At 47.3% G+C, this 14932-nt stretch overlaps 1 protein-coding gene across 14 annotated transcripts in view; it reads right to left on the reverse strand.

Moving 5' to 3' along the window:
• DGKA (diacylglycerol kinase alpha) overlaps nt 1-14932 on the reverse strand; it is a 29216-nt gene that overhangs the window by 8620 nt on the left and 5664 nt on the right. For 3 of the 14 annotated variants that reach the window (XM_060165920.1, XM_060165921.1, XM_060165922.1), the window contains exons 2-23: nt 14559-14706; nt 14065-14138; nt 13610-13742; nt 13285-13359; nt 12779-12828; nt 12346-12420; nt 12027-12146; nt 11799-11913; nt 11139-11227; nt 10883-11002; nt 10589-10687; nt 10331-10414; nt 10054-10127; nt 9675-9749; nt 9178-9263; nt 8997-9086; nt 2299-2459; nt 1958-2022; nt 1630-1720; nt 1148-1346; nt 914-1034; nt 394-722 (exon numbers count right to left, since the gene is read on the reverse strand). In XM_060165920.1, coding sequence (XP_060021903.1) covers nt 494-722; nt 914-1034; nt 1148-1346; nt 1630-1720; nt 1958-2022; nt 2299-2459; nt 8997-9086; nt 9178-9263; nt 9675-9749; nt 10054-10127; nt 10331-10414; nt 10589-10687; nt 10883-11002; nt 11139-11227; nt 11799-11913; nt 12027-12146; nt 12346-12420; nt 12779-12828; nt 13285-13359; nt 13610-13742; nt 14065-14138; nt 14559-14622 — 2289 coding nt within the window. In that variant the 5' untranslated portion in view covers nt 14623-14706 and the 3' untranslated portion in view covers nt 394-493. The other 11 variants (XM_060165923.1, XM_060165931.1, XM_060165927.1 and 8 more) reach the window with 10 other exon arrangements.

A 14932-nucleotide genomic window follows, 5' to 3' on the forward strand; every position in this document is an offset into this window, starting at 1 on the left:
AGTGGAGGTATAAAGGAAGGAGGTGTACCACTTACTTAACAGATATCCCAGTGGGAAAAAAAGTCATTTTATTCAGATGAGGCACTTTCAATGTATTGTTTGTGACGTGTGTGTGTATGTGTGTGTGTGCACATGTGCATGGGGAATAGTGGAGATGGTGCAGGATAATAAATACTGTGAGGGTGAAGGAACACTCCCCTGAGCTGGCAGGAGTGTTTGGCAGCAATGTACAGAGCCTAGGGAGTAGAGTCCAGGCACAAGGAGGTGGGCTCAAGGCTGGCTTGGAGGCTGAGATGTCCCCCCTCAGCATAAGAAGCCAAAGAAATTGGAGGAGCGGGGGGGTGGGCCCACGAGCATGGGCATCTGGTTCCTGTGGGTAATCTTGATCTGGAAAGGAAGGAGGCGCATTCAGAGATAAGACCTAGTGCCTTGGGGCTGGAGCAGCAGAGATTTAGGGGAAAATCTGTAGGGTTCAGGGTGGGTTGCCAGGGTCCTAAAGAGGCCATGGTAGGAAGGCCAGGGGTTGAGAAATCAGGATTTGGGAGGAAGGGTGCACAGGGGAACTTGAGGCCTCAGCAGGAAGTAAAGAAGCTGTGGAATGGAAATTTAGGATCCACGGAGCCTGGGGGTTCAGTTTTTGGCAGGCATAGGCAATACTCACTGTACAGGGTGTCTGCATCCAGGGTTCTCCATCAATTTGCATGGGGAGGGTTTTTGTGGTGCTGTGTGAGGTCAAGGCAGATTGGTGGCAATTTCTTTATCAACCGAGTACCAAAACTCTGTTCTTAGGTTGGCCTTGAGACCCTTTGTTACTGAGGAAGGTCTGGTACAGTCCCTCCCCACCATTCCCATACCCTTCTGCTTTCCTGGTCCCGCTCCTTCCCTCAGAGCCCCCAGCTTGAGTTTTCCTTACTGGAAGGTGATCTCAGAGCACTTGGCTAGCCGATGTCCAGCATTCTTGAGCTTGGTATAGATCTGGCCCATCTCAATTGCACCCTCCAGCCCTACTACTTCCAGCCGCTTGTCGCTTAGGTCTGTGGGGGTGGGAGGTAGGGAGACAGGTTTTGTAGAAGCAGGGTTCCTCTGAAGAGAGTCACACCTTCTCCTTAGTCCCCCCCACCTCAGCTCCCAAGGCTGCTCCTCTTACCTGGTACACAGGTTTTCAGGATATCAGGGTCGGTGATCACTTTGGCTGTAGCACCTAAGGCCTGGTTGATTCCGTGGATATCGCTGTGCGGTCTCTTGGTGTCACCCCAGAGATTGGAGCCCCCATGCGTGCTCGGGATGTTTAGCACTGCAATGCCTTCTAGGGACAGGTTGCTCAGATCCAGTGGTTTCCCACAGATCTGAGGGGAGGAGAGCACAGATCCTTGCCTCACAGCATCATGATGGACGTGACCGCTCCCTCCACCAGATAACACACTGGGATGACTAGGATTTGGAGGTTTGCAAGAGGTGGAGGGAAGTAGGGACTGGTGTATCTTACAAACTTGGGAAATCGGGATTAGAGAGCAGGGAGGTCAAAGTATAGGTTCAAGAATATGAGAAGTTCCTGAGGGCTCCTGTGGAGGGAGAAAGTAAGATATAAGGGGCTAAAAAGGATGTGGGGTTGGCTCTCATCACACCCACCTCAACTGTCAAAGATTCCTCCAGCTTTTTGCACGTTGAGAAGATGGATTCAGAAGTGGCAAATTCGAAGTACCATAGTTTGTTCTTCATTCTGTGTCGGCCCCAACACCAGGCCCAGGAGGGAGGGGACAAATTACACAGTGATGGCACAGGTGGGCTAAGTGACAGGGAAGGGCATCAACCTCCCAACTGCAGTCCCGTGGGGAACAGGGAAGCTTGGTTGAGGGGCTTCCTAGAGGTGTCACTGCCCGTCTAAGCACCGAGTCAAACTTGGCCACCACGTGGTCCCTGCTACTGTGTATGCCCACACCCGCCCCCTCTCCCTCACCTGCTGTTGAACTTCTCAGGATATTTCTCCCGCATGATGTGAAATCGGTGAGCAATAGAGGCATCCTGGGGAGTCCAGGGCACATGAGATCAGAGGCTGCCTCATTCCTCAGCACAGAACCCTTTCTCTCTTTAACTCTCCAGTTTGGGAGTGATACGTCCCACATTCTGATTTTTTTTTTCGTCCCACATTCTTTTCTTGCAACTCACACCACTGTGCCCACTTCTGATTTCCCTGTGTCACAGCTCCTTTACCCTCTACCTTCCTTTTCTTCCCTCCTCCAGCCTCTGCCTGCTTAACCCCTACTTCCTCCCGTCCCCCCCATGCCCCACTCCACTGACCACACCAATGGAGAAGTAGTTATTGATGATTTGAAAGGGGACTGGGTCACTCTTTTCTTCAGTTTGTTGGGGTATCACCTCCACAGACCATCGATCCATGTGTACCACCTTACTCGTCTCTAAATCCTTGAGGATCTTGCCCAGATTCTGTCCCTCATACCCTAAGGATGGTATGAAGACAGGTTAGCACTGAACCCTGGGTCCCAAATGGACCTCCTCTCAGCTCCCAGATCCACAGATTCCCAGGGATCCTCTGCCCTGGTTCTGCAGATCCTCCAAGCCCTAAGCAGTGAAAGGGCAGGGTGTTCAGTCATGGCTCCCATGGACCAATCTTAAGGTCAGACTCTTACTGACCCTTTTCTCCACACTGTCACTGTCATGGAGGGTGAAAGTTCCCAATGTGTGTGCGCATCTAACAATAATGCCAAAGTTCATTTGGAAGAGTAAAGAAAACAGCCAGGAAAATGAAAAGTGCTGAAAAAGATAAGTAATGAATGGGAATAATCTCTCTCTTTCTCTGACGCTTCCTCTCCCCATTCTACCAGATAGAACACAGTATAGAGCAAGAGTATCAAAACAGGGTAATAACTGGCACAGTGACTGGAATAAAAAGTTCAATAGTAAAGAACAGAGTGCCCAGAAATAGACTCAAGTATATACGGGAATTTAGTATATCATGACATTTTAAATAAATGGGGAAAGATAGATTATTCAGTAAATGGTACTGGATGTAGAAGTCACCCCTTACACTAAAATAAATTCAAGATGGGTCAAAGAATTTAAATGTAAGCAGAATTTGTACTAGCAGAAAACATGAGTGGATGTTTCATAATCTTTGAGCGGAAAAAGCCTTTCTAAAGCATAGTACAAAACTCAGAGCCAAGCAAGAAAAAGACTGAGAAATACAATTATATGAAAATTAAAAACTTCTGAAATCAAACAGAAGTAAAGCAAATATATTTGGAATTTTCAAAATTGCCACAAAATAAACTGAAATAGTTCTGACAAATAAATAAATAAAAAGACCTAAACAAGCAAACAAACAACTTCTGTACAGTTAAATAAACACACACCTAAATAAAAGACAAAAGACAAACTGGGAAAAAATATCTGCAGCACACATAACAGACTAACTTCTCCAACATTCAAAAAGTGCTTACAAATCACTATATTTAAAAAGTCATGTATATAACTGATTCATTTTGTTGTGAAGCTGAAGCTAATATACCATTGTAAAGCAATTATACTCCAATAAAGATGTAAAAAAAAATATATATGATGTGGAAAATAGTAAATGGGCGGGGGTAGTAAAAATGCAGTGTTATTAAAAAAAAAAAAAAAAAAAAGTCAGGGGGACTTCCCTGGTGGCGCAGTGGTTAAGAATTTGCCTGCCAATGCAGGGGGCACGGGTTCGAGTCCTGGTCCGGGAAGATCCCACATGCCGCAGAGCAACTAAGCCCGTGCACCACAACTACTGAGCCTGCACTCTAGAGCCCGTGAGCCACAACTACTGAGCCCACGTGCCACAACTACTGAAGTCCATGCGCCTAGAGCCTGTGCTCTGCAACGAGAAGCCCGCGCACCGCAATGAAGAGTGGCCCCTGCTTGCCACAACTAGAGAAAGCCCGCGTGCAGCAACAAAGACCCAATGCAGCCAAAAATAAATAAATTTAATAAAAAAATAATAATACCATTAAAAAAAAAATTAGGGACTTCCCTCGTGGTCCAGTGGTAAAGAATCTGCCTTCCAATGCAGGGGACACGGGTTCAACCTCTGGTCTGAGAACTAAGATCCCACATGCCACGGGGCAACTAAGCCCGCGCACAGCTACTGAGCTCGTGCGCCTCAACTACAGAGTCCACATGGTCTGGAACCCATGCACCACAGCAAGAGAGAGAAAACCCGCAGGCTACAACTAGAGAGAAGCCCGAACGCTGCAACGAGCGCTGAGAGGAAAGATCCCACGTGCCGCAATGAAGACCGGAGGCAGCCAAATAAATAAATAAATATTTTTTTAAAAGTCAGTAGAAAAATGGCAAATAACTCAAGCCAATCACAGAAGAAATACAAATGGCCAATATTCATATTAAAGATGCTCAATATTACTAATAGTTAAAAGAATTGTAAATTAAAATTGTAAATTAGTTAACTTTTTGTGCCTATCAGATTGACAGACTATGAAGACACTGAGAAAACCAAACGCTAACGGGGTTATTAATAAACTGGCACTCTCATTTGCTGTTAGTTGGAGCATAAATTGGTATTTCCTTTTTGGAAGACAATTTGGCAACTTTTACCAAAACGTTATCAAATTTTATCAAAACATATTCTCCGACCCAGCAATTCCACTTTTAGGAATTTCTCCTACAGAAACAAAAATCCACAGAGATGGATGTATAAGGATTTTTGCTGAGGTACTCTGTAAAACAGGAAAAAACTGGAAACAATCTAAATGTCCACCAGGAGGGGAAGGTTATATAAATTATGCCAAATCCATGCTATGAAATAATGTGCAGCTATTGAAATCAGAATGAAATCTCTATGTAGTATCATGGAGAGTTCTCCAAGACATATTCAATGAAAAAAGAAGTCCCAGGACAATGTGTGTAGTATGATCCCATTTATGTTTGTTTAAAAGTTATGTGTGTGTGTGAAAACAGGAAAATGAGTGCAAATAGGAAACAGTTATCTCTGGGGAGGAACGTGGAATTTGGTGAGGGGGTAGGGAAGAGGAAACCTGTATGTGAAGGCTCACACATTTTACTTTTTAAAACCTTCCACGGTGAAAATGTACTGATGCATTACTTGTGTAATTTTTAAAAAATAAAATAACTAGTAAAATATTTATACTTTGAGCCAGCAATTCCACTCCTAGAAATCTCTTCTAGAGAAATTCTCACATCTGTGTGCAGAGATAGACTGCAGTATGGTGTGTAATAAAAAACTGAATGCTACCCAAATGTCTATCAATACGGGACTAGTTAGGGAATTCCCTGGAGGTCCAGTGGTTAAGACTCCACGCTTCCACTGCAGGGGGCACGGATTCAATTCCTGGCTGGGGAACTAAAATCCCACATTCCGCGTGGTGCAGTAAAAAAAAAGAAAAGAAAAGAAAAGAAAAAAGTCTTCACTTCCTCACATTCCATCAATGGTTCAACCCACTATAATTTGCCTTTCTCCATACCACCCTGCCGAAACTCTTTTGGCAAAGATTGCCAGTGATTCCTGCCAAAACCAATAGTATATCTTTAGCTCTCATTTTAACACATGAAACTCCTCACTCAGCCTCTAAAATACCACTAAAGTTACGGAGGACCTGTTCTGTTTTTTCTTAGTCTCTGTGGTAAGCAAAACAACGGCCTTTCAGAGGTGTGCACAACCTAATCTCCAGAATCTGTGCATATGTTGCCTTAAATGGCGAAAGAGACTTTGCAGATGTGATTAAGGATTTTAAGATGAGATTATCCTGGATTATCTGGCTGGGCCCTATGTAATCACAGGGCTCCTAATAAGTGAAAGAAGGCTACAAGAAAGAAGAGTCATGGAAGGAGATTTGACAACGGCAGCAGAGCTTGGAAGGATAACATTGCTGGTTGGAAGCGGGGGATATAAGCCAAGGAATACAGGCAGCCTGCAGTAACTGGAAAAGACAAGGCAAGGGATTCTCCCCTAGAGCCTCTAGAAAAAATACAGCCCTGCCAACATCTTGATTTTAGCACAGTGGAAATGATTTTGGATTTGTGCCCTCAAGAACTGTTAAGATAATACATTCGTGTTGTTTTAAGGCACCATGGTGATTTGTTATAGCAGCAAGAGGACACTAATACAGACTCCTTTAATAATTCATCTTCTGCTGTTCAACCCTTAAATAGGGTGTTTACCAGGATCTGGCTGTCCTTATCCACTTTCTCTTCTTACCTCTTTCCCTGGGTAACTCATCTACTCTGAGGATGTCAATTACCTCCTAGAAGTTGACTCTCAAACACATATCTTCATCCCTGACTTCTCTCCTAAATTCCTAACATCAATTTCTGACTACCCACCACACATCTCCACCTAGGTGCTCCACTAATACCTTAACTCAGTACATCCAAAACCAAATCTATCTTTCTTCCTTAAACTGGTCCTCCTCCTATATTCCCTATTTTTTAAAAAAATTTATTTATTTAATTTATTTTTGGCTGAGTTGGGTCTTCTTTGCTGCGCGCCGGCTTTCTCTAGTTGTGGCAAGCGAGAGCTACTCTTCGTTGCAGTGCGTCGGCTTCTCATTGCGGTGGCTTCTCTTGTTGCGGAGCATGGGCTCTAGGCCCGCAGGCTTCAGTAGTTGTGACATGTGGGCTCAGTAGTTGTGTCTCACGGGCTCTAGAGTGCAGGCTCTGTAGTTGTGGTGAACGGGCTTAGTTGCTCTGCAGCATGTGGGATCTTCCCGGACCAGGGCTCGAACCCGTGTCCCCTGCATTGGCAGGCAGATTCTGAACCACTGCGCCACCAGGGAAGCCCTATGTTCCCTATTTTAATAAATGGTATCCCCATCTGCTCAGTCCACAAACCTAGAAAATGTCTTAGACTTGTCTTTACCTCTTCCTCCACAATCCATTAGTTACCAAGTATTGTGGCTTCTACCCCATGACTCCACTGGTGCTGCCTTTGCTTTTGTGCTCATCATCTCTTGACTAGACAATTGCAATTGAGGTCCTGCCTTCTTCCTCCAATCCATCCTCCACAGAGCTCCCATAGCAGTATTCCTTCCATCAATCCCCCTTTGAATCTTAGGATTTTTTTCAATATCAACACAAGTTTTCATTAGTGCTGTATTTATATCATTATTTTCATGATTCAGATGGAATTAGCAGAAACTGCTATGAGAGTCTCATTTGCAAAACACAAAGTGAAGACTCAGGGCTTCCCTGGTGGCGCAGTGGTTGGAGGTCCGCCTTCCGATGCAGGAGACGTGGGTTCGTGACCTGGTCTGGGAGGATCCCACATGCCGCGGAGCGGCTGGGCCCGTGAGCCATGGCTGCTGAGCCTGCGCGACCGGAGCCTGTGCTCCGCAATGGGAGAGGCCACAACAGTGAGAGGCCCGCGTACCGCAAAAAAAAAAAAAAAAAATGTGAAGACTCAAAGTTCATGATTTCAAAGTGTCTAATACTGTTAATGAAAAAAAAAGATGTTGAGGATTTAAGCATGCCTCCCCCACAAATGGTCATATGTTTACATACAAGAATTAAATTATATTATGCAGAGATATTTCTCCTTTCTGGAATAATATTTTATATAAAAAGTAATTTTTATTATATACAAACTATAATTTATATATATAAAGTATTATATATGCATACATACACACACACACACACACACACACACACACACACACCTATTTTTTCTTTTAGTTACATCTTTCATGAGTTCCAGAGCTCCCCATGGTTCAGGGATTGCACATTCAAATGCCTCAGAGGCTAGAAACGTAAAGTGAGTGACTGGAAGGGAGGTAAGAGGATTGTGGTGAATTGAAGGATACATGACCCACTTCTTAGAAATAACCAAGGTCAAAAAAATTCAAAACACTGCAAGACAAACAATACAAAACACTACACATCATTTCTGTCAGTTTTCAAACTCTGGCAGGATGAAGTTAAAAACTCCTCACTACAGCATTCATGACCCTGCATTTTCTGGACCCTGCACAATTCAGTCCTCCCTCTTCTCATTGCCCACTGTGCACCCTATGTCCCAGTCACAATGAACAACTCGCTTTCCAAAATGCACCACCATGTTGTTTGGTGACTCCTCTGGCCTTACACAACTTCTTCCACCTAGAATACTTTCTGCTCTCCTTAGCAGCCTCCTATTCCATAATCTCCTGTAAGACCTCAGAGCTGGACTCTGAATCCAAGAGCCTCAATTCCAAGACAACTTCCTCAATTCCAGGACAATTTCAATCTGCCCCACACTGACCTCTTTATCTACCAATTACATCTCTCAAACTTTCTCTTTGAAGGGAAAAAGAGACTAGAAATGGGAGAGCAGCTAGGAGACTGCTGCAAAAGACATGGGAAAAATTATGAATGAATGAATGACCCGATTACAGCTGACCCTTGAATAACATGGGGGTTAATCTGTGTATAACTTATAGTTGGCCCTCCGTATCCACTGTTTCTCCACATCTGTGGATTCAACCAACCATGGACTGTGTAGTCCTATAGTATTTACTACTGAAAAATATCCTCAGTAAGTGGACCGGCGCAGTTCAAGACCATGCTGTTCAAGGGTCAACTGTAATTGGTTGGATAAATGAATGAATCATGGCCAAGCTCCCTTCTAGCTCCATCACTCAGCATCTGGCTTAGCTCTTATACAACCTTCCTTATTCCCACATTGTCCTCTCTACCCCCATATTCTTTGATTCTGAGCCCTAAGACTTGGGAGAAACAGAAGGATATTTTTAGGTTTATAGGGAAGAGGACTGTCACCCTTGACCCTTCTAGGTTCAGACTGTCATCCTTGACCCTTCAGGTCTTTGCTTCTTCCAGAGCTCTCTTCCTTTGGGACAATCCACTTTGGGACCCCCCCCATCTGTGCCTCTCTTTTCCACCAAGGCTTTTTCTTCACCAGATGCCTAAATGCCTTCTCTGTGTGCCTTTCCCTACCTACCCAACTCCCCCATTCCCCAGGAAAACAATTTCTAACCACTTACCTCCTCCCCATCTTAGGCAACGAGCCAGATCATTTCCAGTGCCCAGGGGCAACACAGCAACAGGAGGCACAAAAGGCAAGTTGGCTTTGTCTGTGGAGGCAGGTAAGGAGACAGATGAAGGGAGTTAGTTCTGGAAGGCCACTGCCCCTGGGCCCAGCCCAGAGCCGCTCCCTGCACTGACCAATGGTCTCTAGAATCCAGCCTACTGTGCCATCTCCTCCACACACCAAAACCCGGTAATCAGGAACATCTCTGAAGAATCTGAGCCTGAGACAAAAGGTGAGAGAGAAGATGAGGAAGGATAACTGGACTGAGGCTACCCAACTCTTGGACAGGCAGAGTAAGTACTTCTTGTCTCTCGTTCCTTATAACACCCTTCCCCTTTGTCAAACGACTTGTTTCTATTAAGGGTAGAGAAAAAGTACAATGGGGAAATCTTATAGCCACTTCTTAGTGGTGAGGGAGAGATTGGTATCTCCATTCTTTGAGAGCAGAACAGAGATGAGCTGGAGAATTCAGAGGTAGGGATACCCAGCAAAAGCAGCATTCTGAAGTCTGGTTTCTTGGGCTTCCCCTGGACCTCCCCTCCCAACAGGCACTCTTTCCTGCTCTTTTCCAACATACACAGATAGGCAGACACACACAAACCCTGCGATACAGCCCCTAACCTATACTCACCCTGGCTCGGGACCATCCTTTAGGAGGTTGAACACCTGTCGAGGGTTTAGTAGATACTGGAATTTCCAAAGCACCCTGTGTGGGGAAAAAGGAAAGCTCATGGCAGGGCACAGCATGGATATTCTGTACTCCACTCTCTCTCTCTCTTTTTTTTTTTTGGCCGTGCCGTGCAGCATGCAGGATCTTAGTTTCCCCACCAGGGATGGAACCCCCGCCCCCTGCAGTGGAAGCATGGAGTCCTAACCATTGGACAGCCAGGGAGGTCCCTGTACTCCACTCTCTTGATGTCCTCAAGGTATGTCCCCTGCATACACACAGATACCCAACCTGTGTCCATCTTCCCTCTCTATTTTACAAGACTTAGTAGAGCTCTTCTCACCTCTCCCCTTGCTTCCCACCACTCTTGGGGTTGACAAAGACCAGAAGTGGGTGGGTGTTAGAAACAGGGTCAATCTGCATTGAGGGAAGAAAACAAGGATAAGGAAAGCAGGATTTTGTCAGAGTTAAGATGGGTCCCGGAGACAGGAGCAGAGGGCTGGCATTCCCCCCAGGTGGCTTTCCCCTCCCCCAGGGAGCAGGAACCAGTCCCCAGGTTCCCCACTTCATTCCCTCCCATGAGGTCCCCACCACGAAGCCCAAGTCTCTCAGCCCTGTACCCGCAGTGCCTCAGAGGTGCTCAAATTTAAATCATCCACGGTCTTCTGGTTTGTTTTGCTAATTTTACGCTCCTGTCCAGAGGCCTAGGAAGGGAAGGAGGCAGAAGGAAGGAAAACTGGATTGTGTGAATCCATAAACAGATGAGAGTCTGACTTGAATCCTAAAAATATAGGCTCTCTGCTCTAAATGGCATTGTGTGCGTGTGTGAATGGGGGAAGCATTCCTGTCCCCTCCCAGCCGCTGTCCAGGGATCTCACAAGGACGCTGGGATAGATGGAAGATGGACGCAGGATGTGATCGCGGAGCAGCCCACAGTCACACTCATGGCCCATGGCTGGCAGGCAGTCGTCATGGATCTGAAAGACAAGGCAGGCACGGAGAGATTGTGGAGGGAACCCCGTCACCTCTCAGCTTGGGGTCTGCTACCGAAAGAGAGCCCTTGGGAGTAGGGCAACCAAGGCTGTAAGGGAGATGTGCCCCAGGGGGCCGCCGGAAAGGGCAGCTTAGGGAGGGGCCCAAAGCAAGGCTGGAGGGATAGCTCCCGGACTGACCTCTAGGTGGCACCACACACAATGCAGCCCAACCAGACTGTGGTAGATCCGGATCTTTTTCTGACAGCGGTCGCAGCGTCCAGATTCACAGCCTCCTCGCACCCACACATGTGATTGGACCTTGGGGAGAAAGGCAAACTCTTGTCTGAGAGGGTCTGAGCAGGGACTAGGGGAAGGCCTGAGGGCAGCAATGGGCCAAGAGCCAGGACCAGGGCCAGGACGGGGGTGGTGATCCGGTGGGCGTGGGGTCACTCACACCAATGTCCTTCCGAGACTTGGCATAGGTGCTGACTTCGCAGGGCTGGGCCTTCATGGCACAGTGGTCGTGAACGACGTATTTACAGACTGGGCAAGAGTGAAGAAGGTCAGAGGCTTAGCTGCAGCCCCTCCCCCTATTTCTTCCTTACCTGGGGGTGAGACAGCATCACTCACTGAAACATGGCATATAACCCCTTGCTGTGAGGGTGTAGTACAGAACTCAAGTTTGGGCTGGGGGCTCACCTCCAAGACCTGTGCTTTTTGCTCACTCTTCCCCCTAAAAGAGCAATTGCTACTATATGCCCAACCCCACTCCATTCATGTGTCAGGAACTGAGCTGGATGATGTAAAGGAGGCCCAGATACAACAGCAACAATAACAACAACAATAATAATAGCTAATTTTTATTGCAGACTTAATAGTATGTACATGCACTACATGAAACACTTTTCTTGCATCAACTTATTTAAAGCTCACAATTACCTCATTCTCAGTTGAAGAAACTAAGACTTAAAGAAGTTATGTGGCTTTCCCAAGGTCACATAACCAGTCACTGGCAGAGCCCAGGATTCAAAGTCAGGTCTCTCTAAGTTCAGTGCTGTGTTCCCACAGATAGCTGGGCTGCCCCCCTCTTCCCACACTCCCAGGTTACACTCACGGTTACAGCTCAGCCCCTGTTTGCCAAGACCAATGCTCGACTCGCACAGGTTGCAGTAGACTGGTCGGGGGAACCTCTTGGGTCTCCACATGTGCTGCCCATTGTCCTTCAGGGTCTGGGAGGGCACAGCAGATGATCGGGAATGTCTAAGCCCTTAGAGTGCCAACCTCTGGCAAGTACAACCCAAGGCAACTGTTTTGCCCATCCTCACAAGTCTCTCCTACTCACCATCTCCAGACCCAGTAGCACTAGCAGTGGCACGGTGGTGGCCCCAGCCCGGAGCCACTCAGCTAGGGAGACAGAGCCACTGCCATCATAGTCAATCTCTTTCATCATCTCCTGAAGAATCTGAGCAGAGAATGTGGGGAGGTGGACTTCTGGTGTGAGTAACCCCTCAGATCTGACACTTCTCCACTGTCCCCTAGGACAGCCAGCCTAGCCATCCTAGCCAAGGGCACCAGGCTGCCTGTCAGAGATGGGGGGAGGTAGATAAAGGTCTCACTAGGGAGCAGGTACAACAAGGGACATGCAGGAAGAATTGCCTTACCGGCCTCAGCTCAGACACCTCCCAATCCAGGTATTCAGCCACTCGCATCATCTGTATGATGATTTTGTCCACTTCCTGAGGGCCGAGAGGGTAAGAGCCACAGCCATACCCTGCCTCACTACCACCATCCAAACCCTCCTCTAGAAATCAGGGTTCCTGAGTTCCACCCACAGACCCCCTCTCATTCTCAGGTGTCTCTGCCAAGTAAATGAATGTCTATGTGTCTGTGTTTGCAAGGGAGCCCCCAAGTCGTGTCTCCAGCATCCTCTTTTAGGGGTCAAGAGCTTGGGACCTACTCCCAGATTTAGTCCTAGAGGACTCAGCTTCTCCCTCTAGCTTCCTCTGCTTCTTAAGATCCTGAAAGAGTTGGGACAGGGGGCACAGACAAATGGACACATATTCCCTTGCACAGCATACAGGTCCCCCAACTCACTGAGCTGTCCAGGATCCCATTTCTGTCCGTGTCGTACAGCTTGAAGGTGACTGTGGGGTGTTTTAGGGGGCCAGGGTCAGTTTGTGAGGGATACCCAAAGAATTCATAACAGAATACAGGGGAAACAAAGAGATAAGGAGAGACTTTTTGGATGAAGAGCCCAGGACTTGGGGCTGGGACTGAGATGGGAGACAAAAAGGGAGGGGAAACAGGTCTGGATTCCACCCTTGGTGAACCTGATAGGCGAGACAGTACACACCTCCCACATCCCATCCCGGGTCCTCCACACGAAAATATACAAGACGTGGGAACTAGGATGACTATGGTGGATGGCGTTAGGTATAAGGAGTCTGGGGAAACAGAGGAAATGGGTCCATTCTCTGGCCCCACCTTTGTCTGGCCTGTCAGCCTGTAGGAATCCTGAAAAAATGAGGGAAGGAAGGCTGGGGAATACCCTCTCTCCCTTCACCTTTCCTTCCCTCTCCCAGTCCAGAATGGTAACTCACACTCTAGCTTGTCTTCTGGCCGGCCACCCTCCAGAAGGGAAAAGTAGCAGGAGACATCACTGAGACACACCACATCTGGTTACAGAAAGTACAGCAGATCTGAGGTTGGGGCTCCCTCCAGTCTGGCTCTTCTCTTTTCCTTTGTTCCAACTCTTCCCTTTAACTTTCCTCCCTCTGGCTCCTAGGCAAGCCTGGCTACCCTCTACCTCTCCCTCCCACCACCCTGCCCCCAACATATGACTCAATTCCACTCTCACCCCAAAACCCACACTTAATTTCACTTTTCCTCAGGAGGCCCAGCGCAGTCCCATCTACGTGACCATACCTTCTTTTACAGTCTCTTCTAAGCAGTAACTAGTCTGGAAGGATTGAAACAGTGCCAGGCTTAGGGGACTGGGAACATTATCCACTTCCAGATAGATTTTCAGGAATTGCTGGAATCCTTCGTACCCAATGGCCTACGATGAGAGCAAGCATTACCCTGGGGAGATCTGCAGGATGGGAGTTGGGGACTGAATTGGGAGTGGTGGGGACAGTGACAATAAGTGCAGAGTTGAGAAGCACCCAAGGCAGGAGTATGGTTTATTGGGCTAAGTCCTGAGTTACTAGAATCTCTTGTTTTGTCCTAAAGCAATAGTTGCAGTAACAATGGATGCTGGGGAGAGAGGATAGCAAGGGTTGGGCCCAGAATAATCCCTGGAAGTTGGGCATCCCGATGGAGTAGCAAAAACAAAGGTGGGAGGAGTTGGTGAAGGAGAGGATTTCCCAGCTGCCACTCACATCTCCTTGGAGATATTCAGCCATTTCACCATCCTCAAAGAGCTTTAGGACATCACTGACCTTTCTGGTGGAGTCTAGGATGTGAAGAGAGTGAAGAGAGCATGAGTTTGGTTCAGCTCTCCCTGCCCTCTGCCACAGTCCCACCCAGACATCCAACGGGAAAGAAGATTCCAGTGAGATGAAAAAGAAACTCCAAGAAGAAACACAGAAGTACAGAGAGAAAAACATTTCATGTCCTCCAAGGTGGTTGCCCTCTTTATCTCTCTTCTCTGAGATGTGGTGCAGGCAGTCAAGATTCAGAGAAGGTGGGTAGAGAGCTAAGACCACGGGCATCTTCCTATTTCCCTCGCCTCTTGCTCCCAGCCAGGCATATCTCAGGAGCATCCCGTCTCAAGGCCACTGGGGAAAAGAGGGGGAACTTGGGGGAATGAAGAGGAGGAGGTATTGTCTAAGGGTAAGGTCCCCAGGACTGAATGACTGAGAGGAAGACTCACATTCCATGTATTTTTGCAGCTGGGCAAAATCACTGGGGCTTATTAGGCCCCTCTCCTTGGCCATCTTTCTTTTTTTCTTAAGGATGGACACGAAGACAGCTTGGTAGTAGTACTTCTGGCTCCTGGAACTCTGCTTCCAAGGGTAGCTCTGGAGGAAGATGACAAGAGCATGTGGCAGGACTGGCCAGCTGTCTGGGTCTCTTTGCTTCTGTATACTCTGTTCATTTTCCACTCCTACTACTATTTCTGTTCTTTTCTTGTCTCTGAGTCCCTCCCTAAGTCTCTTCCTTTTCCTGTGTTCCTCTCCTCTGTGTCTCTGTCTCTCCCTGACAGTGTCTGTCCGCTGTCTCTGTTTCTCTGACTCATCCCTGACT

This window comes from Lagenorhynchus albirostris, chromosome 11, assembly GCF_949774975.1.
Source record: "Lagenorhynchus albirostris chromosome 11, mLagAlb1.1, whole genome shotgun sequence".
Taxonomy (NCBI): Eukaryota; Metazoa; Chordata; class Mammalia; order Artiodactyla; family Delphinidae; genus Lagenorhynchus; species Lagenorhynchus albirostris.